Source organism: Vitis riparia, chromosome 5, assembly GCF_004353265.1.
Source record: "Vitis riparia cultivar Riparia Gloire de Montpellier isolate 1030 chromosome 5, EGFV_Vit.rip_1.0, whole genome shotgun sequence".
Taxonomy (NCBI): domain Eukaryota; kingdom Viridiplantae; phylum Streptophyta; class Magnoliopsida; order Vitales; family Vitaceae; genus Vitis; species Vitis riparia.
This window is the reverse complement of record NC_048435.1, coordinates 5,173,187-5,195,592: the sequence shown is the minus strand read 5'-3', so window position 1 is coordinate 5,195,592 and position 22,406 is coordinate 5,173,187. Positions and strand designations below refer to the sequence as shown.

Below are 22,406 nucleotides of genomic sequence, written 5' to 3'. Positions count from 1 at the left end.
AAAAAATAACAAAATAAATTAGTTGATTATTTCTTTTCCATCAATTGGTTCACATAAACGAAAGAATGTACAGCAAGAAAAGAAAATACAATGTTGAAGAAAGTGTGCATTTAGAAATTTACAAGAAAACTGCAGCATCAGAAGCACGAAATTTCTCCTCGGAAAGCTTAAGCTTAATGCTTGGTTTGATGGCCAAAAGAATTGGTAAGGAAATATTAGTTATGGAGACTACAAGAAAGTAGCAAGTATTGGCCGTTCTAGTTTCCAAGTTACTTTAACCTTCAGACTCACCTAAAGTCAAACAGAGCATAAAGGAGATGGAGTGAACTTTTTCAAATGATGTCTCACAGATCTTGCTTGTGTGATAAAAGAGAAGTTGAGCTAATGCGAGAGGGCACACTACTTGCCATTGGCTGTCGCCACCCTCCTCTTTCCAGGAACCCCTCAATCAGCCTACAAATTTCATATAGAATAACAAACATCAACCCAAATGAAAACTAAAAGATCACTGGAAAAGCTCCGGACAGCACTCACATGCTACAGATGGCCCTCTGTGACAATGCCAGCTCACGGTCTGGGAACAAATCCTCCAATTGGAAACTCAGCCACACATAAAGACCCAATACCTTCAGTTGGTGATAACCCAAACGAGAAAGAAGATTTTAGCAGCAAATTGATCTGATAAACAGAATAGTTGACAGTGGACTAGAAATCATTTTTCACTTGTATTTGACAAATCCTTCAGTTTCTAGTTTGATGAAAAAAAAATTATGAAGAAAATCAAACAACTAAATGACTACATGCAACAGATAATAGGTTTCTTTCATGGCTCCATATGTTGGTCTCAAAGCTATTTCTAGATAGGAAAATGAAATTTACAAAGCTAGAGAACCTCCAATTAACAACAGCTTAAAAGGTGAAAATACTGGAGAAACTTCCTACTGGAAAAATGGAAAACACACCAAATTGTGCAATGAGTCAGACAGTGGAATGATATTTTTCTGCCGAGAAATGACTTCCACAAGAACAAACAGCCCTAAAGCACAAGTAAATTAAGAAGCTGTTGGTTGATACATAAAACCAGCAAATGGTGAAGTTTCTCAAGTTGTAGGACTTCTTTGGGTACCTTTGTTATTAGAGTCTGCTTAAGATCCAAGGTCTCAAGGTGCCATAGGTTCCTTGAGAAATAGCAATCCAACAGTACGTTTTGGGGAATCTAGAAGAAGGAAACGATGAATTCAGGTTGTTCTACAGACCTGATTCTTCCTCATAGATGTATAATGATCAAGAAAGATCTTTCAACTGGCCCTGGTTATATGAATGAATACACAGAATATGGTGAACCAGACGGCAAAATTGACCACCGTTTTTCTTCAGCTGGGCCACGAATTTCTCAGGCATATCGCAGAGGTGCTGCTCATTGAGATGATGGAGCCTGTCAATACCAACGGGGACAGGTTCCAGCTCATTGCATTGCCTTATGATCAGCTTTTGTAGGCAAGGCAATGTGCCATCTTCCATTATGATAAACCTCAGCTGTTTCAATTGCTCAAGGTCTAATATCTTAAGCTTCTGAAATTTTCCTGAGTTGAAGTCCAACTGGGTTCCAGTGTATGCATCAAGCAACTGCAACTCTGTCAGATTTGGGAGGTTTTGAAGAGCTGCAATCGGGTTTTCTGTGAGTGAAGACCATTTTAGGCGTATTCTCTCCAGGTCATGTAGAGAAGATACCCACCGTGGAAACCTTTCCAAAGGCCCTCTGAGGTACAAGCGTTGAAGAAGGGGTGATGGATTGGTCATTGCATCAAGCTCCAGAGGCTCCTCCTTATTAAGGGAGGTTACATTCAAGGAGTGGAGATTTGGCATCTTTTCAATTGAGAGGCACAAGCTCGCCCCATGTTCTTCTGCTAGTTCTACAATGCCCAGCTTCCTCAACTGCGTAATATTGTCGAGCCCTTGTATCATTCTGTGCTGCCCACTCGCCTTTACAAATGATAGTTTTTGTAGGTTCTTCAATGTGTCGATCCCCTTTGGTGCCTTGAACCCCTGAACAATATCAAAAGGTGCACTTTCCATATTGTAGCAATAAACCAGCAGATGGTGAAGTTTCTCCAATTGTAGGACTGCTTTGGGTATGTTTGTTACCAGAGTCTGCTTAAGATCCAAGGTCTCAAGGTGTCGTAGGTTCCTGAGGGATTTGGGGATGCTCCTTATATTTGTATTCCTCAAACTCAAGTACCTAAAGAGCAGAAGATCTGTAATGGCACTTGGAAAGTTTCCCAAAGGAGTGCTTTGTATGTCCAAAACCTTCAATAGTTTGAATTCGAACCAATGTTTACCCTACCTGTACTGAAACTGAAAAAAGTTCGAACACAGGTTAAGTCCTAAGACACATCAAAGTTTCCCGTCTGGATGGATAGGCGCCAGGGTTTGTCAGCCAAGTTTCCTTCTGGTCCTGCACAAACAGTACAGAAGTTCTCCTCTTGTGAAACTGAGAGAATTATCCTATGCATGAGACTATGGACTCCAATAGTTATTGGCCTTTCATCAAAGTCCATTTCATTTGCCTTTATCAGACTCCTGCAAATAAGCTCATTCAGGTACTCTTCCCCCACCTCTTCAAGAGTCTTGCCTTTCTCCTATGTTACAAATCCCTCAGCTATCCATAGCCGAATCAGTCTTCTTCGCTTAACTGGATTATTCTCAGGAAAAATACTCATGTATAAGAAGCAATACTTGAGATGGTAAGGTAAATCCTTGTAACTTGCAGAAAACACTCTCATAATATCTGAAAGGGCACCACCGCTTCTCAATTCAGACTCAAGGCTATCACGTAATTTTTTCCACTCGTATTTAGTTTGACGAGGCTTACTCCGCAAGCCCTACTGATTTCAATAATCCCAAGTGGTAATCCATCACATCTCTGGAGAAACTTCGACATCTGCTGGTTTATTGCTACAATATGGAAAGTGCACCTTTTGATATTGTTCAGGGGTTCAAGGCACCAAAGGGGATTGAAGAACCTACAAAAGCTATCATTTGTAAAGGCGAGTGGGCAACACAGAATGAGTCGGAAGCACAGAATGATACAAGGGCTCGACAATATTACGCAGTTGAGGAAGTTGGGCATTGTAGAACTAGCAGAAGAACATGGGGGCGAGCTTGTGCCTCTCAATTGAAAAGATGCCAAATCTCGACTCCTTGAATGTAACCTCCCTTAATAAGGAGGAGCCTCTGGAGCTTGATACAATGACCAATCCATTGCCCATTCTTCATCGCTTGTACCTCAGAGGGCCTTTGGAAAGGTTTCCACGGTGGGTATCTTCTCTACATGACCTCGAGAGAAAACGCCTAAAATGGTCTTTCAAAACTCAAAATTTTCCATCTTTTTTCGCATTCAGGCCCATCGACAACTCCATATATGTATAAAGGTAATAATCTCCTTCTCAATGCGCTCCATTACTTGTCGCTTAATCGTTTCTGCACCACAACTGGGTCACCCACCACGGCCGAGTCACCCGAGCTTCCGGACTGGGTCAAATTCTCTCAGAATAACAGCCCTGCTGGCTCAGATTCTGATGATGATTTCGTGATTCCTAAACTTGCTTATTGGGCGGAGAATCAAAAGCATGATCATCGCAGTAAAGTTGATGCGTACGTGCTAAAGGAGACTATTGACAGTGATATCGATAAAATTAGTGAACTTCTCAAGTTTAGGCACTCCTCGGCTGATGCTGTTGTCCAAGCTCTAGGTGGGTGTGGCGTGAGTGTATCTGAAAGCTTGGTTGAGCAAGTTTTGAAGAGATTCAGCAATGATTGGATCCCGGCTTTTGGGTTTTTCAAGTGGGCAAAAGCTCAAACGGGTTATAGGCATTCTGTGAATTCCTACAACTCAATGGTTGACATCTTAGGGAAGTTGAAGAAGTTTGATCTTATGTGGGAGTTGGTGGAGGAGATGGATCGATTGGGGGGATATGTTTCCTTGGCCACAATGACTAAGGTCATGAGAAGGCTTGCAAGGGCGAGTCGGTGGAAGGATGCCATAGAGGCATTTCGAGGAATGGAGAGGTTTGGCGTGAAGGACACATTGGCGATGAATACGCTTATGGATGCCCTGGTTAAGGAGAATAGCGTTGAGCATGCTAATGATGTGTTTGTAGAGTTCATGTAAAAATAAAGGGAAAAGAATATTTTCCTTTTTATTGAATAATACTATTGAATAAGGAGACGTAGCTTAATACAAAAGATTTCCTATAATCATGCTAATCATGCTAATCTATTCTTGGTAGTCTAAGTATAAAAGACAACTAATCAAATATACAACTAATACAATATGGTTGAATATTTTTATCAATGGAAAGCCAGATGCTATTGACCTTCTCAACACTCTCCCTCAAGTTGGAGAGTGAATGTCAAGAACTTCCAACTTGCCCATCATAGTTGAGAAAGCTTCATTTCCCAATGGCTTGGTGAATACATTTGCAAGTTGATTCTTTGAAGCAACATGTTTGGTTACAATTGAACCATCTTGTATTTTGTCACGAATAAAATGACAATCCATCTCTATATGTGTGGTTCTTTCATGGAAAACAGGATTGACTACTATATGTAATGCGGCTGTGTTATCACAATACAACAATGCTGGCTTCGGATGCAATATTCTCAAATCTGTCAATAATAAGCGCAACCAAGATAATTCACAACATGCACTTGTCATGGCTCTATATTCGGTTTCTGCTGAGGAGAGAGATACGTTTTTCTGTCTCTTTGTTCGCCAAGAAATAAGAGAAGATCCTAGAAAAACACAATAACATGTAGTGGATCTACGAGATATTGGACAACTAGCCCAATCCCAATCAGAAAAAGCTCGTAAAGATAAATCATTATGAGAAGGGAAAAATAGACCTTATCTTGGACTACTTTTCAAATAACGCAGCACACGTAAGGCAACTTCTATGTGTGGTTTGTGTGGTGCATGCATGAATCTACTTAACATATGGACTGAATAAGTGATATCTAGTCGGGTAATAGTCAAATAAATTAAGCGTCCAACAAGTTGTCTATACTGAGATGGATCTTTAAGCAATTCACCTAAATATGAGAGCTTTATGTTTTGTTCCATGGGAAAGCTCACAGGTTTAGCACCCAAAAAATCACTATCTTTTAAAATTTCCAAAGCATATTTTCATTGTGAGATGGAAATACCTTTCTTTGACCGAGAAACTTCGATGCCCAGAAAATACTTCAAATCACCCAAATCTTTAATTCGAAAATGACTATGAAGAAATTGCTTGAGTGCTAATATGTCTTTGACATTATTACCCGTAATAAGAATGTCATCAACATATATTAACAAAGTTGTAAAAGATTTGCCTTTCTGACATGTGAATAACGAGTAATCGACTTTGGATTGAGTAAATCCAGCAGCTTGGATAACTATAGAGAACTTGGCAAACCATTGTCGGGAAGCCTAATTTAAACCATACAACGACTTGTGAAGGCGACACACTTGATTCTCTCCCTGTCGCTGAAGACCAGGAGGTGGAGTCATATAAATTTCTCCATGGAGATCACCATGAAGAAATGCATTGTTGACATCAAGTTGGTGAAGAGACCAATTTTGGGCAACTGCTAAAGCCAATAAACAACGAACAGTAATCATTTTAGCAGTGGGAGAAAAAGTGTCATGATAATTTAAACCTTCCAACTGTGTGTAACCTTTTGCAACCAAACGAGCTTTGAAACGCTCAATAGTGCCATCTAAGTGTCGTTTGATTTTATAAACCCAACGACAACCAATAGGCTTTTTATCAGGAGGAAGAGAAGTGAGGGACCAAGTGTGGTTGGCGTCTAAAGTGGCCAATTCAGATTACATTGTTTCTTGCCAATGGGGATGAAAGACTACTTCTGTATAAGAGGTAGGCTCAATATCTTGACTGACAGTAGCAATAAAGGAGCGATGTTGTGGTGAGTAACGATGATAAGAGACAAAATGGCAAAGGGGGTATCGCATACCTTTTTCTAGAGTTGATGAAAAAGGTGGAAAATGGTGGGAGACGTCACTTGGTTGCAAACATAATCACGTAAAGTCGTGGGAGGGTGATGAGGTCGTTGAGAACGACATAAAATGGGTTCGCGATGAGGACTAGTAGGTGATTGCGGAGGCAAAATTGAATTCAGTGGTATGGGTTGTTGGACAATAGAAACTGGTTCTGGTGGTGAGGAATCAGATACAGAAAGAGGAACCACAAGGCCTGAATTTGAGGAAATGGAAGAAATGGACTCATAGGGAAAAATAGTTTCATGAAAAACAACATCACGACTAGTGAACATTTTATGGGTGTCAAGGTCATAGAGCTTGTAAGCTTTCTGACTAGCTGGATAGCAAAAAAAAAAAATACAATGTTTGGCTCGAGGAGCGAATTTATGGGGAACGTGCACATCAGTAGCATATACTAGACACCCAAAAACTCGAAGGTGGGAATAAGAAAGGAATTTTTCCATAGAGTCGCTCAAAAGGAGTTTGACGAGAAAGGAGTGGTGTGGGCAAACGATTAATGATATGAACATCAATAGAAACACATTCTGCCCAAAAATGTAAAGAAAGATGGGCTTGAAAACGAAAAGCTCGAGTTGTCTCAAAAATATGGTGATGCTTGTGCTCTACAACCCCATTTTGTTGAGGGGTATAGACACAAGAATGTTGATAAGTGGTCCCTTTTTGTTTAAAAAATTCTTGCATAGAGAAGAATTCTCCACCATTATCAACCCGAATGTTGGCTATAGAAACATGGAATTGTGTTTGGACAAATGAAAAAAAGTTGACAAGTAAATGTTGTGTTTCACTTTTGTGATGCATAAAAAAATACCCATGTGAATATAGAATAATCATCCACAATAGTCAAAAAATATTTTGCACCAGAAAGAGAGGCAATTTTATGGGGGCCCCATATGTCACAATGAATTAATTCAAAAGGTCTAACAGACAAAATTGAACTAACAGAAAATGGAAGTCGACTTTGTTTTGCAAGGGCACAAACATTACAAGCATTATTAGACTGGAAAGGGAAACTTAACAAATGTTTTGCCATAAAATGTAATCTAGAGGAAGACAAATGCCCCAATCGACGATGCCACAAAGTGGTGGAGAAGGTGACTTGAGGACCGGGTGAACAACAAGAAGTAGTTGTTGTGGATGAAGTTTGAGGTTTTGGCTTCTCTGATGCCAATGCAACTAAGTAATAAAGTCCGTCTCGTTGTTCACCCAAACCAATCGTTGTCCTCGTCATCAAGTCCTACAAAATACACCAATGAGGAAAGAAGGTTATTGAACAAATGAGATCTTTGGTAACGCAACTCACGGACATTAAATCCACCTTGAAAGATGGCACAACAAACACATTTTTTGAAGTAATATTGGAATTCAAAGGTAGATTTCCAATGGATGTAATCAGAGCCTGTTCTCCACTTGGCATAGCAACTGGTGGCAAACGGGTGTTCTTACTACTGTTGACAAGCAAGGTTGGAGATGAGGTAATGTGGTCTGTTGCACCACTGTCGATAATTAATTGATGGAGGCGCAACAATGTTTGTAACAAACCTAAAGAAGTACCAACAACATCAGCTTTAGAATTGGCAGATTGTGTTGTTCCTTTACCCTGCATGATGGATAAGATTTGCTGAATTTGCAAATCAGAGAGCCCATTTGTCACCAATGGCACTTCCTACATCATTGGACCCTCTTTGACATTGTTCACTGAAGGCTGATGGCTTTTGTTGCGCTTAAAATGATTGCTTCTTTGATTGGACCTGTTTGATGCATGTTTAGGGTGTCCTGGCGGGTACCCATTCAGCTTCCAGCATGTTTCTCGCACATGATGGTCACGGTCACAATAAAAGCAATGCAAAGGTTTTCTATTGGACAAGTTGGAACAAGAAGAAGAACCTTGTCCATGTCTAACAGCCAGAGCCACCAGTTCAATCCTTTGAACAACCATGGCTGAGTTCTCCGTCATCTCACGTGCAGCCCCTAGGCTTCACTACTTCTCTTCTTGTACAATGGAAGAGTAAGCCTTGGCAACATCATGTAGTGGATTCATCAATAGAATCTGTCCTCGGATTGCATTGTAGGACTCATTAAGTCCCATGAGAAATTGCATCAATTTGCGTCTCTTATGATCCACCCCACAAGAGCAAATGGTGTCATTATAGGATCCTAGTTCATCCCATAATTTTTTTAGCCTTGTGTAATAAGCCGCAACAGTCATTTGATCTTGAGCAAGACAAGCAATGTCTCTCTCAATCTGAAAAATACGAGGGGCATTACTTTGAGAAAAACGATCCCGAAGGTCTTCCCATACCTCCTGGGCGGTGGTTGAAAAAATGACACTGCCTACAAGATCCTGTGTGAGTGAATTAAGAATCCAAGAGAGGACCATATCATTACATTTTTTCCATGAAGCATAGTCATCTGGTTTGGTTGTGGCAGACGGCATTGTGGTGGTCCCGTCAAACCTAACTTGGATTTGGCATTCAAAGAAATCATCATGGCTCTACACCATGTCGAATAATTATCCCCATTGAGAGGCTTGGAAACAAGCCTCATCCCTGGATGATCAGAATGGTGAAGGAAATATGGATTGATAGCATCAAGCTTGCCTCCATCTGAATATTGCTCATTTGCCATGATGATAAGAAACAATGATAAAAAAGAAGGCAAAAAGAAAAACAGAGAGCTAGGGTATCAGTCCCTGCTCTGAAACCATGTAAAATAAAGGGAAAAGAATATTTTCCTTTTTATTGAATAATACTATTGAATCAGGAAACGTAGCTTTATACAAGAGATTTCCTACAATCATGTTAATCATGCTAATCTATTCTTGGTAGTCTAAGTATAAAAGGCAACTAATCAAATATACAACTAATACAATATGGCTGGATATTTTTGTCAATGGAAAGCCAAATGTCATTGACCTTCTCAACAGTTCAAGGATTCAATTCCTTTGAACTCTCATACTTTCAATGTATTGATTCATGGTTGGTGCAAAGCTAGGAAGATGAATGATGCCCTGAAGTCTATGGTAGAGATTAAGGAACATGGGTTCTGCCCAGATGTGATTTCTTATACGTCCATTGTGGAAGCTTACTGTCGTGAGAAATATTTTCGCAAAGTCGATTCTGTACTAAATGAGATGGAGGAAAAGGGGTGTCCCCCAAATGTAGTGACATACACCATTGTTATGCATGCTTTGGGCAAGGGAAAGGAAATATCTAAAGCTTTGGAGGTGTATGAGAAGATGAATGGAAGCAGTTGTGTTCCTGATACTTCATTTTACAGTTCCTTGATTTACATACTAAGCAAAGCAGGTAGGCTTAAGGATGCTCGGGATGTATTTGAGGACATGACAAAGCAGGGTGCAATCCCAGATGTGTTGACCTATAATACCATGATCTCTGCTGCCTGCATGCATTCCCAGGAAGAAGATGCCTTGAAGCTGCTTCTGAAAATGGAAGAAAGTTCCTGCAAGCCTGATCTTAATACTTACTCCCCTTTACTGAAAATGTGCTGCAGAAACAACAGAATGAAGGTGCTTTCAGCATTGTTGAACCACATGTTTAAGAACGACACAAGTCTTGAAGCTGAAACCTATTCTCTCTTGGTGCATGGACTGTGTAAGAGTGGGAAACTTAAACATGCTTGCTTGTTTTTTGAGGAAATGGTGTCAAAGGGATTGGTTCCTAAGGACTGTACCCACAAGTTGTTGCTGAAAGAGCTTGAAAAGAAGAGTATGGTAGAAGCCAAGGAAAGGGTTGAAAAGTTGATGTCACAGGCTAGACAACAAGGATGACTGTTGAGATTTAGGATGCATCCCCTGATCCATCACTTTTCTCTACTCTTTTTCTTTCTGGGCATGGGTCATTTTGTGTAATGGTTTTGTTAGTTTCCAAGACATTGCCAATGGCAAAAGCAACTCTCCGCAGGACATCATGTTGGAGAGATCGGCTATTAGGGGAAGCATGATCTTCAGATGATAAAATGTGCCATCTCATGCTAAAGTTTCATCCTGTAGCTTCATATTTGATTAATACAACTACATTTGATGACTCTGATAAAGTGGCAACGTAGGGAGACCTGTTTTTGCATGGCCATTTCATGCGACCAGAATGAATCTTGGAGCCCTCAATGGGGATTCTGGTTCCATTGATTTAGGAAGTAGAATCCTGATGTGAATACTTGTTGATTTCAATTATTTTTGCAATAGATCATCTTTTTAACCTGTTTTCATGTATATAACTTTTTCTTAGTTGTTGTACACCTCCACCACAAAATGTATATATAGATTTCACTAACCAAGCATTGCAACGAACTTCCAGTTAGCTTCATTTGTGATGCATATGTGTCTGGACAAGAAGGTAACCACAAAGGTTAAGAATGCATCTGCATTCTCGTGCACCATTTTACTATGGAGAGCGCTTCAAATGGAAAGATGGAACAAAAAGTGTGCACCATATTACTATGGAGAGAGCTTCAAGTGGAAGGATGGAACAAAAAGTTTGGAAAAAGGAATTCAGTTCTTTTCGCTACATAATATACAGAGATAGAACTTAAAAGGAAAAAATAACAAAAAAATTAGTTGATTATTTCTTTTCCATCAATTGGTTCACATAAACAAAGAATGTTCAGCAAGAAAAGAAAATACAACGTTGAATAAAGTGTGCATTTAGAATTTACAAGAAAACTGTAGCATCAGAAGCATGAAATTTCTCCTCGGAAAGCTTAAGCTTAATGCTTGGTTTGATTGCCAAAAGAATTGGTAAGGATATATTAGTTACAGAGACTACAAGAAAGTAGCAAGTATTGGCCGTTCTAGTTTCCAAGTTACTTTAACCTTCATACTCGTCCAAAGTCAAACAGAGCGTAAAGGAGATGGAGTGAACTTTTTCAAATGATGTCTCACAGATCTTGCTTGTTTGATTGTGATAAAAGAGAAGTTGAGCTAATGCGAGAGGGCACACTACTTGCCATTGGCTGTCGCCACCCTCCTCTTTCCAGGAACCCCTCAATCAACCTACAAATTTCATATAGAATAACAAAATATCAACCCAAATGAAAACTAGAGATCACTGGAAAAGCTCCGGACAGCACTCACATGCTACAGATGGCCCTCTGTGACAATGCCAGCTCACGGTCTAGGAACGAATCCTCCAATCGGAAACTCAGCCACACATAAAGATCCAATACCTTCAGTAGGTGATAACCCAGATGAGAAAGAAGATTTTAGCAGCAAATTGATCTGATAAACAGAATAGTTGATAGTGGACTAGAAATCATTTTTCACTTGTATTTGACAAATCCTTCAGCTTTCTGGTTTGATGAAAAAAAAATATATATGAAGAAAATCAAACAACTAAATGACTACATGCAACAGATAATAGGTTTCTTTCATGGCTCCATAAGTTGGTCTCAAAGCTATTTCTAGATAGGAAAATGAAATTTACATAGCTAGAGAACCTCCAATTAACAACAGCTTAAAAGGTGAAAATACTGGAGAAACTTCCTACTGGAAAAATGGAAAACACACCAAATTGTGCAATGAGTCAGACACTGGAATGATATTTTTCTGCCGAAAAATGACTTCCACGAGAACAAATAGCCGTAAAGCACAAGTAAATTAAGAAGCTGTTGGTTGATACATAAAACTTAGTCCTAGACAAACAATAACAATTTGATTTTTCATGACACCATTTTTTAATTAATTTTAAAATTGTGACAAAACGTAATTCTTACTCTTGAAATTCAACTTTCATATCTTGATTTCCATACTTCTCACTTTCCTGATCCTGCTCTGATATTCACCCACTAAATAAACTAGAACTTTTGAATACCAACCCTGCACATTTTCTCCATTCAGTAAACAAACTACAAATACCAATTTCCTTTGAGTGACAATTTGTAGCCAGGGTATTTGGATATGGAATCTCATGTTACTCCTTAGAACACAAGAAGATGATGAGAACAAATCTAACCTGGTAAATGGATTCAAGCTCCTTAAGTGCAGAATGTGATTTCGGCACTTGAAGTGTCCCTGGTGTAAATATTTCCCGAAGTCGAACAATGCCCTTCTTCGCATAAGTTTGTGCAAACTAGTCCACAGTATCCAATTAATAATCTATCTCAGTTCCCTCATTCACAACAAACATCTAAAAATCATCAAAACTTCAGATGAATCTTACCTGTATAAGACCCTGAGATGAAATGTCATTGTTCATGTCAACTGGACTGCACATCACAAGCATCATTACATTTAAATCAAATCAAGTTAATGAAATTAGAATACACCTAAACTAGCTTAATTAGTCAGCTAAATTGCTTTGCAATCAGCAACAATCCAAGAAACTGTGCTAGCCAATACATCCTGAAACCTTAGGATTGCAGAACTGAGTTGTAAGACCCCAATGCCACAGCATAAATATATCTTTTGGCCAATGAGCTGAGTTGAACTTTATCAACCCCACATAACAACATGAATAATAATTTCAGGAGACTCGATAGTTTCTGATAGTGGGTAAAGGGGGTCTCAAAAATTACCCTCCACAAAAAAGTAAAGAGTTTTGGGGAACAAAGTAATATAAATTTAAAGCTCTCTTTGAGAAGGGGCCAGAAATGTTACCTAATAACAAAAAGGTACTTATCATGCAACCCAAGGGGAAACTCATCAACGATTGCAGCAACTTTCTGTTGTCAATGAAGCAAAAGTGGCATTAAGAGTAAATAACCAAAAAAGGTAATATTCTCAGTTGATAAAAAAAAAAGGCCTTTTTCTGGAAAGTAGGGAAGAAAACATGACACTAAGAACTTTACCAACATTTCTTCACAATCAGCAATGAAATAGTTTGAAGATAATTTGGCATTATCTACAAAATGCTCCTGGAAAGAAAAAGTAAGTCAGATAAATATGTATCACAGTATCTGTGTGTGTGACACTTATTATATAGTGGTGGGCACCATGATTAGGTGTCACAGAAAAGAGCAGGATGGATTGAATTTCAAATTGTTAAAACTTTCAACATTTAGAATTGGATCTCGAGCTATTTCAAAATCTTCAAAACTTCTCAAATCTATCTAGGAAATTCCACAAATTTCAACAATTAATATTGTGTTTCGCTTCCAACCAGAATTAGGTTGATGTCTATACATATGATAAATATAAATAGTGGGAGACTGCAAATCAGAACAGAGAATTTCATAGAAATTATTCTGCAATTTTTGATGATTAAAAAGACACATTAAGGCTGCATTTGGTTCGCCAGCATCTAAACTTGAGAATGGAAATCATATTTCTGGAAATAAAGTCCAAGAATATAATGAATATGATCCATTCTAGTGTTTGGCTAAAGTTGGGAATTTGAAACTCCTGTCATTTTTTACTTCCATTACAGCATTTAGTTATCTTGAGAATTAATTTGGATTTACACAATTAACACTCCCAATAATACTAATACATGGGTTTAGATGTAAATAATACAGAGAATAAAAATAAGTTATCCACCTTCATTTTAGCTTTCTTCCTAGGAATGGGAAGAATTACCAAGTCCTCCATAGGTACGACATGTTCCCAAATTTGAAATAACAAATCAAAACTTTCCAAGTTATGTGCATCCAATTATGGTCAACCAAACATATCCTAAATCAGTTGTCAGAATAACTGATTTGGTTATCCTATCTAGACAGTCTTTCATAAACCATTCAAGGTAACCCTGCACAGACGCACTGCAATTACACATCTGTTCTACCTAATAATAAAATATCAAGCATGAGAAATCCTATGTTCATGTTAATGAGGTATGAAATAAAGATATTTAGATAGGCAGGAAGACAGTGAAATAGAGATACTAAAAAAGTGACTTACCAACATCTGATAGAGGCTTTTTGTTGGATGAAAACGTGAATGCATAAACAAGAGATCAAAGGTTGGAAATAATCCAGCACGCTGCATTACAAGATGTGTTCTGTTTTAGTGAATGGAAAATAGAAAAGTAGGGTGAAAAACCATAAATCAAAGTCTAGTAATGCCTGGAATAATTTGATCTATGGGGTAAATAATATGAATTCATATCAAGGTCTAATCTCTTGAGAGTAATCAAATGGATATTTTTCATGTTGGTCACTTCTTCAATTGTGCAATCACCTCTAGAACAGGAGATGGGGATTTCAGTGATGAATGTAGCAAGGGTAGATCCTTCACATTCATACAAGTCACTTCACCATCAGGAAATTTTGATCCAAACCTGCCAGCTCTCCCTAAAAAGAACCAATAAGCCATCTGAAGCAGAATTTTCTTTTTCAATATATATACATATACACATATGTATGCATAAACACATAATGTGTGTGTGTGTGTGTGTGTGTGTGTGTGTGTGTGTGTGTGTGTGTGTGTGTGTGTGTGTGTGTGTGTGTCATAGACGGGGTACACTATAGGGCATATAAAGCATACATCATCCTATAGCCAAAACAGGAAAAAATAAAGGGCCTAACCACCAGGCCAAAATTTTCACAAACTTCACACAAGGCTTTGTTCAAATGGGTATATTTAATGATCCATGCCCCCTGATTCTCGTCAAATATTGTTGCCTCATTTCAAGGGGAAAGAGATTAACTAATTAATCATTTAAAGTAAACTACTTCGCTAACAAGAGTAACAAGCCACCATCTTATATTAAAAATGGGTTCCCCAACAGTATAGCAATATTCTTGATTGCAACATTTTTTTTTCTTACATCAAAATAAAATGATACAAGCAAATAATTAAAAAATAAAAAAAGAAGGGAGGAAGCTAAATTCATCTTTAGAAGAGCATGTATATTGGCTAGGATTGTGCAAATAAAAGATAAGCAGCCATTCACAAAATTTTCAGAAACAAACAGCTATGAGTCTATGACATATGAACATTGAAGCAGGCAAACAGATAAAATGGTTTTTAACTAACATCAAAATTGTTTCAGAATCATCATGTAAAGAAAAGGACATAGTTATCTAAATACAAAAACAGGCATATTGATACAAAGGGAAAATCCCAAACTTCTGCTACATGGATAATAAGGTACCTGCAATTTGTTTGATCTCTGGTACAGTGAGATCCCGCTCCTCTATGCCATCAAATTTTTTCAATGTTGAAAATATGATTCTAGAAATGTTCAGATTAAGACCCATCCCAATGGCATCACTAGCCACAAGAACATCAAACTCGCTGGTTGCATCATTGAACATTGTTGCCTGCAACCCTAAAGAAAATTTTAACTAGCTAATCCTTATCAAATAGAAGAATAACAGTGTACCTTCAGAAGGTTTTAGAGACATGATGTGTACAAGCATGTAGATAGATCAATATAAAGATACATAATTAGATGGATGGATGAATATGCATACATACATAAATATATATAAGAGAGAGAGTGAGAGAGAGAGATAGATCAAATATAAGAACAACAACGATATTTTAGGACAAAGGATTAATAGCAAAAGTCAAACTTGACTAAGGAAACAACCTGAGAGAATGAGTTCTGTTATCAACATTAGGAAATGATGTCATTCAAAATAGAAAAATCAAAAAGAAAAAAAAATATGGACATGCATAAAGAAAGAAAAACTTAAAAGTTGTCAACTGGGAGCATTCATTTGTACAAACCAAAAGAAATTTAATGAAGCAAAACAGTACTTCTTAATAGGAGGGAACCGATACCTGTCTTGTTCGAGTCTCTGGTGGCAGTGAACCATAAACTACAGAACAAAGATGCTTCCCCCCATTTTCAATTTGTCTCTAGCAGAATTGGAGAAGATACAAATGCAGTTAGAAAAGTTAGTCCCTTCAATTGCACGTCAACCGTGCAGAGTAAGCCAGAAAGATAAAAGAAACTAAGTTACTTGGGCTCATATACTAAGGGCAATATATAATTAACAACATAAGGTCCTGTGCAAGACTTAGCCAATAATGATAGTGATAATCACAGCAAAAGATAAATACAGTTTAGTGAAGTTTAACACAGGACATGTAAATACAGTTTTCAACATGTGGAATCAACTTATTTCAAACATAGGTAATCATTTGTGAGATGGATTAAGGTTTGATCCACTTCAACTACCATCCTAGATTAAGGTTCAAACCACTTCAACTACCATCCACACTAGTCATGCAGCTATATCATGTCATCCAGGTTGTTAGCTCAATTTAGATCAGCAGTGAGCCCAACCTGATGTGATGTGGTTTTAGGCCAGACAGTTTAACAAGTCCAGGTTTAAAATTGCTCTGTTTCAGACACCAGAAGTAGACTAAAATGGAAACTGTTTTTTAAATAAGTCCTTACCCTTTGTGCCACATGGTTAGTGATCTCCTACATTGTCTTTGGGTATTGGGGTTGGGAGGATGTTTCACTCCAAGAAATTCATTACTAATTGAAATATATAAGTTATGCTACCTGGCAGACTTGAAATCCCAAACTCCAAACCTGGGGTCATGAGGGAAACCTCTGGATCCCACAAGGCCACAGCTTATTGGTACAAATTTGTGGATCTAACTAACAACCAAACTACTACATGACATAAAGCGTCATGTTCAAAGCAAACATATTGTGAACAATGAGAAAATTCCAGTAAATACAAGAATATTCTATGCCAAATGGTTGAATCCACAACATGGGCAAGAAAAGAAGGAAAAAAAAAAACAAAACGAAAAGGGAAGTAATTTTTCACCTTTAACTTGTATATTTGACGACGTGAAAAAGTTACAATGCAGTCGCCTGTTTGTATATCAGAAAAGGATCTGAGAGGAACATTCAATGGAACTAGAGGTGAAAGTCTCTCATAACATTGAACCTAAGGCCAAGAACAGAACAAAACAGTATTACATTAAAAGCAACATGATAAAAGCACTCAAACCAATGCCACAAAATCAGAGGGATTTACCGATTACTTAACAATAATTGGACTGAGGGGGTACACATGATATTTAAAAAGAAATTTCATTAATACCATTGGATCATTACCATTTGTACACTGTAACAGAAAACCCTTAAGAGAATTTAGTGAATTAGACACAGTGCAAGGAGAAGCAATTTTACAGCCAATTCAACAGAAGTGCTTCTAGAAATAGTGGAAGCACTCTCCCAAACCCCTATCCCTCAACCCCCAACACCAAAGGGAAAAAAGGAAGCGACACAATAAAAAATCAGTCAAAGAACTGCACAACAAGGTGAAGAAACTTCCCAGACAATCTTTCCTAAGAGTCTGCTCACATGGATAGGACATCGATGCTGTCCATGCCTTTAAAAGAAAACTTCATGGTACATTAATTTGCAGGAAAAGCAATTTTATGGGTCAAAATGAACCTGGAACCTCAAATCGTCAACACCAATCTCTCCCCTTGTCCTACCCACACACCAAAAAGAAGGAAAAGGTAATACAATAACAGCTTTGCAGTATAGTTATCATTTCTCATTATCTACCTTTTGCACAATGGTACCTTTCAACATTAATAGATGGATGTGTACATGGGCAAGATACAGCATTAAAATCCCCACTAAACCATGTTCTAATAGAATCTTATCTGAAGGAAAGTATTGAATAAAAAATGTCCCTTCAAAAATTAAAACAAGAGGCAACTTGACCAAATGCATGTCTACACTTGATTTCATTACCTCAAAATCATCTCCTGTCACCTTAAGTATTCCCTGAATAAGAGGAACAGAAGACACATCTCCACAGAGGTGAAGTTCATCAGCAGAAATTCCTAATAGAGCACGCGTAAATGAAAAACCCCTTGTCCTACATCCCAACATCTGAAAAAAAGGGAGAAAATAAAACTAAAAATAAAACAAAGACAATGATAAAGACAACAATAACATTGATGATAAAAAACGAAAAACACACAACAATAACAATGATGAAAAGATATTTCCACAAGTTTGCTTGATAAAAAACAAGTTCCAACAACAAAACTTTATATCAGGAGTTTGCTTCATATCATTTTGATGGACTTAGCTATTTTGTGAGATTACCTCATTAGTGCAAGACAAATGAGGAACTGCAACTGAATAATCAATACATATAGACTGCTTTTTTGTAATTAATTAGAAGGAACCAAAGGCCCAGCAGATTGTATACATGGTGTACATGAGACACCCCTGAAGGAGCCACAGCAGGGAAAATTAAAAGGCTATACCAATAGCTTAAGACATCTATAAAGTTGCCAAGATGAGAGATAAATCCTATTTTTAATCATACATTTGGGATAAATCCCACTTCCATATATTTCTTCATAGTATGAGGCTTTTCCTACAGTACAGTAAGGATTAGTCCTCCCTAACTATTTATTATAAATTCACATCTGATTGAAAAACAAGCACAACAATGGTTACTATAGACTAATTGCTTAAAGGTTCAAATTACTTCAAACAAAAAGCAAATAAAGATTTAAGAACAACCATCTATTAATTGACATAACAAGGTAACAGAGCAACTCAGTCTCATACATAATCCATATTATAGTACAAAATAAAACCAAATTCATCACTGATCTATTTTCTGTGCATCTCAAGGCATATTTCACAATGCTGCTATGATGCAGTGCTAGCAGCATGAGGTGAGAGAATTAGGAACTCCACATGGCATACTTGCCTTATTTTTGTATTTATATGGAAAATTAGAAACACAATTGCCCAAGGACAGAAGACGCTAATAGCTGAATAAATCAACCCCAAAGACATGAGAGCATCTGAGATTTAACATTTATCTGGAACCAATTAAGGAACAGGTCAAATTGAAGCACTCAGATACAAACAAGTTCAGTTTGGCTTAGGCTTTTGGCTTTGATAAAAAAAGAGATCTTATGATCTTTTATAAAGCATTTCTTTATGTTTCTTGTTCTTTTCTTAGGATTTTAATATTACAAGGTTGGCAGTTAAATTTAAGGCTAACACCATATGGAATGTTACAGCAAGAATCAGAATTTTCTAACCCAGATATAAACATCTGGAGCTGGAAACATCTGAACTCATTAAAAGATTCCAACCCCATTATTATTTTAAAATATTGCTTATGTTACTAATTCTTTCCCATTGCTTTTAATACAAACGTTGGCAGTTGGATTTAAGATTAAATCCATACCAAACGGGTAGAGAACAAGTAAAAAATTTTCAAACCCAACTACAAACAGGTTAGTTTCAGGTTGTCCAGAACCAAACCCTCACAGAATTAGTTGATTGGCTGATTCCCAGGCCTAGATACTACTTTGTAACCTGCTGTTTGCTAGCACTTGCTTTCTCTAACTTGGCATTCCATCTAACATGTCTGGCTTGGATTTAATAGCAAGAAATACTGTTATGAGCTTGCTAGACTATCATATAAAATATTTCTATAGATAAACCATTAACATGCCTGAATTTCATCAATGACAGCACAATGATAGTCCGAGGTCACATCAGCCATCTCAACAGTCATGGCCTTGTGTTTTGCACCATCAATTTCCTCTCTCTCTTGTCCTGTAATCATATCACAAGGAACATTTGCCTTGTTCAACCTTTTTGCCACCTCCCATGCCAAGAGTCTTAAAGGTCCACAATATATGCCTGCAGAATAACAAATCAAATGAAAATAATTTGAACCTGAACCAGTTTATTTTTATTTCATTACACCCTCAATGTCCTCCTAAGTACTTGGGTAAGAAAACAAAAAATAAAAATCATGGTAAATTAGCATTTCTAACGTACCAGAAGAACTTGACTCTAGTCGCTTCAGAGCATGGTGTGTTTTACCACTATTTGTGGGACCTACATGCATGATCACTTTCCGGCTCTTTCTTCGAGCATTTGGGTACCATGTATGAGGATGACTGAAATTAAACAGAAACCTGATTATAAGAAGAATACCAGCAGATGGTAGGTATATCTAGGCCAAAATTATGATCACATTTAGCACAAAAGATCAATTTGGAGATGTATATAGAACTAAGATAAACTATTGAGGAAAACAACACTGATCTAAGTTGCTTATTCAAAAATTTGAACTGAGGGATGGGAGAAAGCACAGAAACATGATTGTTTTCTCTGCATTCCCCCACTCTATCTCCAAAGGAAACCACCACCACCCCACACGCCCACCTGCCCACCTGCACACTCCCCACCACCCACCCCCCCAAAAAAAAAGCACTGACACAGACATCACACATATTCTATGGTTAATTATTAGAAAATATGTTTTTACCACTCCAACATTTTGAAACACTGTTTAGGAAAATAAATTGATTTTTTTTTTCACCCATGATAGATGGTTTCAGCTTATAAAACTAGACTCAGCTGATTCGCCCAAATCCGACCTATAGCAACTTGCAAATTTTGTGATCCCAAGATATTAAAAAATTTACTCTAAGAAGTATATCCTAGCCTATACCATAAGAAAACAGAAATGGAAAGATAGCTTGAAATCCTAAAACCGAGCCTATCAGAAGAAAAAAAACTAGAACCATTGCAGACATGTCTTAAGTTTTTTATCAATATGTTTTGGAATACAAAACAATTTCTTACGTCAGGTCCATGAAATCAAGCTTCGAGGTACTACTGGAGCTGCTGAACTGCCTTATCCTATTACAAACACCAACTAGAATTCTGAACCTCAACTCCAGGTGCCGATGGAAGGGCTCCATCGTACCTGCCAAGAAAAAGTAACATGAATATCAATACAACATAAATCCTAAATTTATAGTGATTAAACAGAAGTGGGAGAAATTTGAAGATAAGAATTACCCATTTCACCTTGCTTGACAAATTCCTAGAGCATTCCATTTTTTCTTTTGTTAATATATCTACTACCTTGCTCAAAAACTCCTAGTGTTTTTTTCTTTTTGGTGATGTGCGGTAATGTCTACCAAATAGTAGGAATGAAAACAGGACAGAAGATGACAAAACTGAAATATTGTGCTTGCATGCACGATAAATTAACTAAGCTTTAAATCTGATCAATCCAATAACTAAGCATGCACAAGAAAATATGCTTTGATCCATTAAGTTGCCCAAATACCCTTTTCAAAGTATTAAACCTAGATACGCTTGAACTACCCAGTTTACTCCCAGCAGCATGCAGCACATACAGACAATCATATGATTCAACCAACAGGGTTTCGCGCAGCCACATTGGCATAAAGTAATAGTAAGCTAGCTACATTTAACCATGCCATGGAAAATGACCAATACTAAAGCAGTAAAACAAGGAAGTAAATGTTATGGTGTCTCTCTTCACCACATATAAAAACCTAGAACATTGCCTAATTTGGGATACAATGCCCACCAAATGTTCGACATATGTGAAATTGATAGCTACAAAACAGCAACCATCCATAAGAGGGCATTCTTTCTGCATCTGCCCTCAAGCCTTCAACCTAGGAAATATGTGGCCCCGTGGTGTAGTGATTACCTCAGCTTTTGGCTAAATCTTCAAGACCTCCAAAATCATTTTCGCCAATCAATGAACACGCACAAAACATCATTTTGCCAATAAATGGCAATTCGTTCAAGTGTATAGCTTATTGGAAAACCCTCTTTCTTGGATCCTTCCCCAAACGGGTTTCCCACGCACAGTAAAATTATACTTGTCACCACCCACAGGCATATCACTTTTTCCCCAATTGATTCCCGAGAAACAGCAGGAAGAGAAAACAGGAAATTAAAATTTTGGTTCTTCTGTTCTCTTTGCAACCAAACAGAGGATTATAGCTTAATCGGAGAAACACATAAAATAAGAAGAAAACAGGAAAGTAGAACGCGAACCGTGAAATGTAGGAGAAATGCCGGAGAATGACAAGTGCCGGCGAAGAAAGAATGATGAGGGCATGCTTGGATACCCCGATATTGCGAATTACCAAAACTAGAAAGAATCGAGGATTACAAGATAACAAATTCCCAGAGAGACCTCCGGCGAGTGCCTATTTCATCGGAACCCTGTGATTCTCGCGCCTTCTCCGGAATATGACACTAGAAGATGAATGGGGAAGTTATAACATCCAACAAGTTATGAAGTCCCGGAATAGTAACTATTTTTTTAAACATTTTTGAAAATAAATTTTAAAAATCGATGTATTTGTATGTATAACAAAATTCTATTTGGAAAATTAAAATATTTTTAATCTATTTTTAATATTTTTTAAAAAATTTATGTTTAGACCTTTATTTTTAATCATTATATATATAATTAGTTTTTAAAACAACTCTTAAAAATAAGTGAAAATAACTAAAAACATTTAAAAGATGTTTTCTATTTTTTATAACAAAAAATAGAAAACAGTTTTCTAATTTTCAAAAATGTTTTCTAGTTTTTTATTCTAAAAAACATAAAATTATTCTTGAAAACTATTATCAAACAA

At 37.4% G+C, this 22,406-nt stretch overlaps 3 protein-coding genes across 7 annotated transcripts; 1 reads left to right on the top strand and 2 right to left on the bottom strand.

The window, feature by feature from the left end:
• Positions 1 to 16: 16 nt before the first annotated feature.
• LOC117914366 (disease resistance protein RPM1-like) lies at positions 17 to 3,070 on the bottom strand. 3 transcript variants are annotated; one of them, XM_034829672.1, is made up of 3 exons: positions 1,127 to 3,070; positions 535 to 1,036; positions 17 to 453 (listed from the first exon to the last, which is right to left on the bottom strand). In XM_034829672.1, exon 1 carries the CDS (start codon positions 2,074 to 2,076, stop codon positions 1,285 to 1,287), a length of 792 nt encoding a protein of 263 aa, XP_034685563.1. In that variant the 5' UTR covers positions 2,077 to 3,070; the 3' UTR covers positions 17 to 453; positions 535 to 1,036; positions 1,127 to 1,284. The 3 variants fall into 3 exon arrangements, with proteins under 3 accessions (XP_034685563.1, XP_034685562.1, XP_034685565.1); XM_034829671.1 differs by having other exon boundaries at positions 535 to 626; XM_034829674.1 differs by having other exon boundaries at positions 535 to 626; positions 1,257 to 3,070.
• Positions 3,071 to 3,367: 297 nt separating this feature from the next.
• LOC117914365 (pentatricopeptide repeat-containing protein At3g22670, mitochondrial) lies at positions 3,368 to 10,007 on the top strand. The gene is made up of 2 exons (XM_034829670.1): positions 3,368 to 4,162; positions 8,985 to 10,007. Exons 1-2 carry the CDS (start codon positions 3,422 to 3,424, stop codon positions 9,846 to 9,848), a joined length of 1,605 nt encoding a protein of 534 aa, XP_034685561.1. The 5' UTR covers positions 3,368 to 3,421; the 3' UTR covers positions 9,849 to 10,007.
• Positions 10,008 to 10,612: 605 nt separating this feature from the next.
• On the bottom strand, positions 10,613 to 22,025 carry LOC117913757 (ATP-dependent RNA helicase SUV3, mitochondrial). Of its 3 annotated transcripts, none has more exons than XM_034828783.1 (16): positions 21,814 to 22,022; positions 20,575 to 20,698; positions 19,762 to 19,883; positions 19,430 to 19,620; positions 17,692 to 17,832; positions 16,748 to 16,870; positions 15,741 to 15,818; positions 15,106 to 15,274; positions 14,190 to 14,302; positions 13,911 to 13,991; positions 12,863 to 12,928; positions 12,672 to 12,736; positions 12,235 to 12,280; positions 12,028 to 12,144; positions 11,151 to 11,242; positions 10,613 to 11,069 (listed from the first exon to the last, which is right to left on the bottom strand). In XM_034828783.1, the coding sequence occupies exons 1-16, from the start codon at positions 21,875 to 21,877 to the stop codon at positions 10,955 to 10,957; spliced, it is 1,707 nt and encodes a 568-aa protein (XP_034684674.1). In that variant the 5' UTR covers positions 21,878 to 22,022; the 3' UTR covers positions 10,613 to 10,954. The 3 variants fall into 3 exon arrangements, with proteins under 3 accessions (XP_034684674.1, XP_034684675.1, XP_034684676.1); XM_034828784.1 differs by lacking the exon at positions 21,814 to 22,022 and adding an exon at positions 21,461 to 21,761; XM_034828785.1 differs by lacking the exon at positions 10,613 to 11,069 and adding an exon at positions 11,789 to 11,891 and having other exon boundaries at positions 11,162 to 11,242; positions 21,814 to 22,025.
• Between the last annotated feature and the right edge of the window lie 381 nt (positions 22,026 to 22,406).

Bases quoted from the DNA above. Each gene is read 5' to 3' on its own strand.
- LOC117914366 (XM_034829672.1), bottom strand. From the start codon at position 2,076: ATGGAAAGTGCACCTTTTGATATTGTTCAGGGGTTCAAGGCACCAAAG.
- LOC117913757 (XM_034828783.1), bottom strand. From the start codon at position 21,877: ATGCCCTCATCATTCTTTCTTCGCCGGCACTTGTCATTCTCCGGCATT. The intron at 20,699-21,813 runs GTTCGCGTTCTA...TTTTCTTGGCAG, and splicing joins CATTTCTCCTACATTTCACG to GTACGATGGAGCCCTTCCAT. The intron at 16,871-17,691 runs GTAATGAAATCA...TCTTGGCCTTAG, and splicing joins TGACAGGAGATGATTTTGAG to GTTCAATGTTATGAGAGACT.
- LOC117914365 (XM_034829670.1), top strand. From the start codon at position 3,422: ATGTATAAAGGTAATAATCTCCTTCTCAATGCGCTCCATTACTTGTCG. The intron at 4,163-8,984 runs TTCATGTAAAAA...CCTTCTCAACAG, and splicing joins CTAATGATGTGTTTGTAGAG to TTCAAGGATTCAATTCCTTT.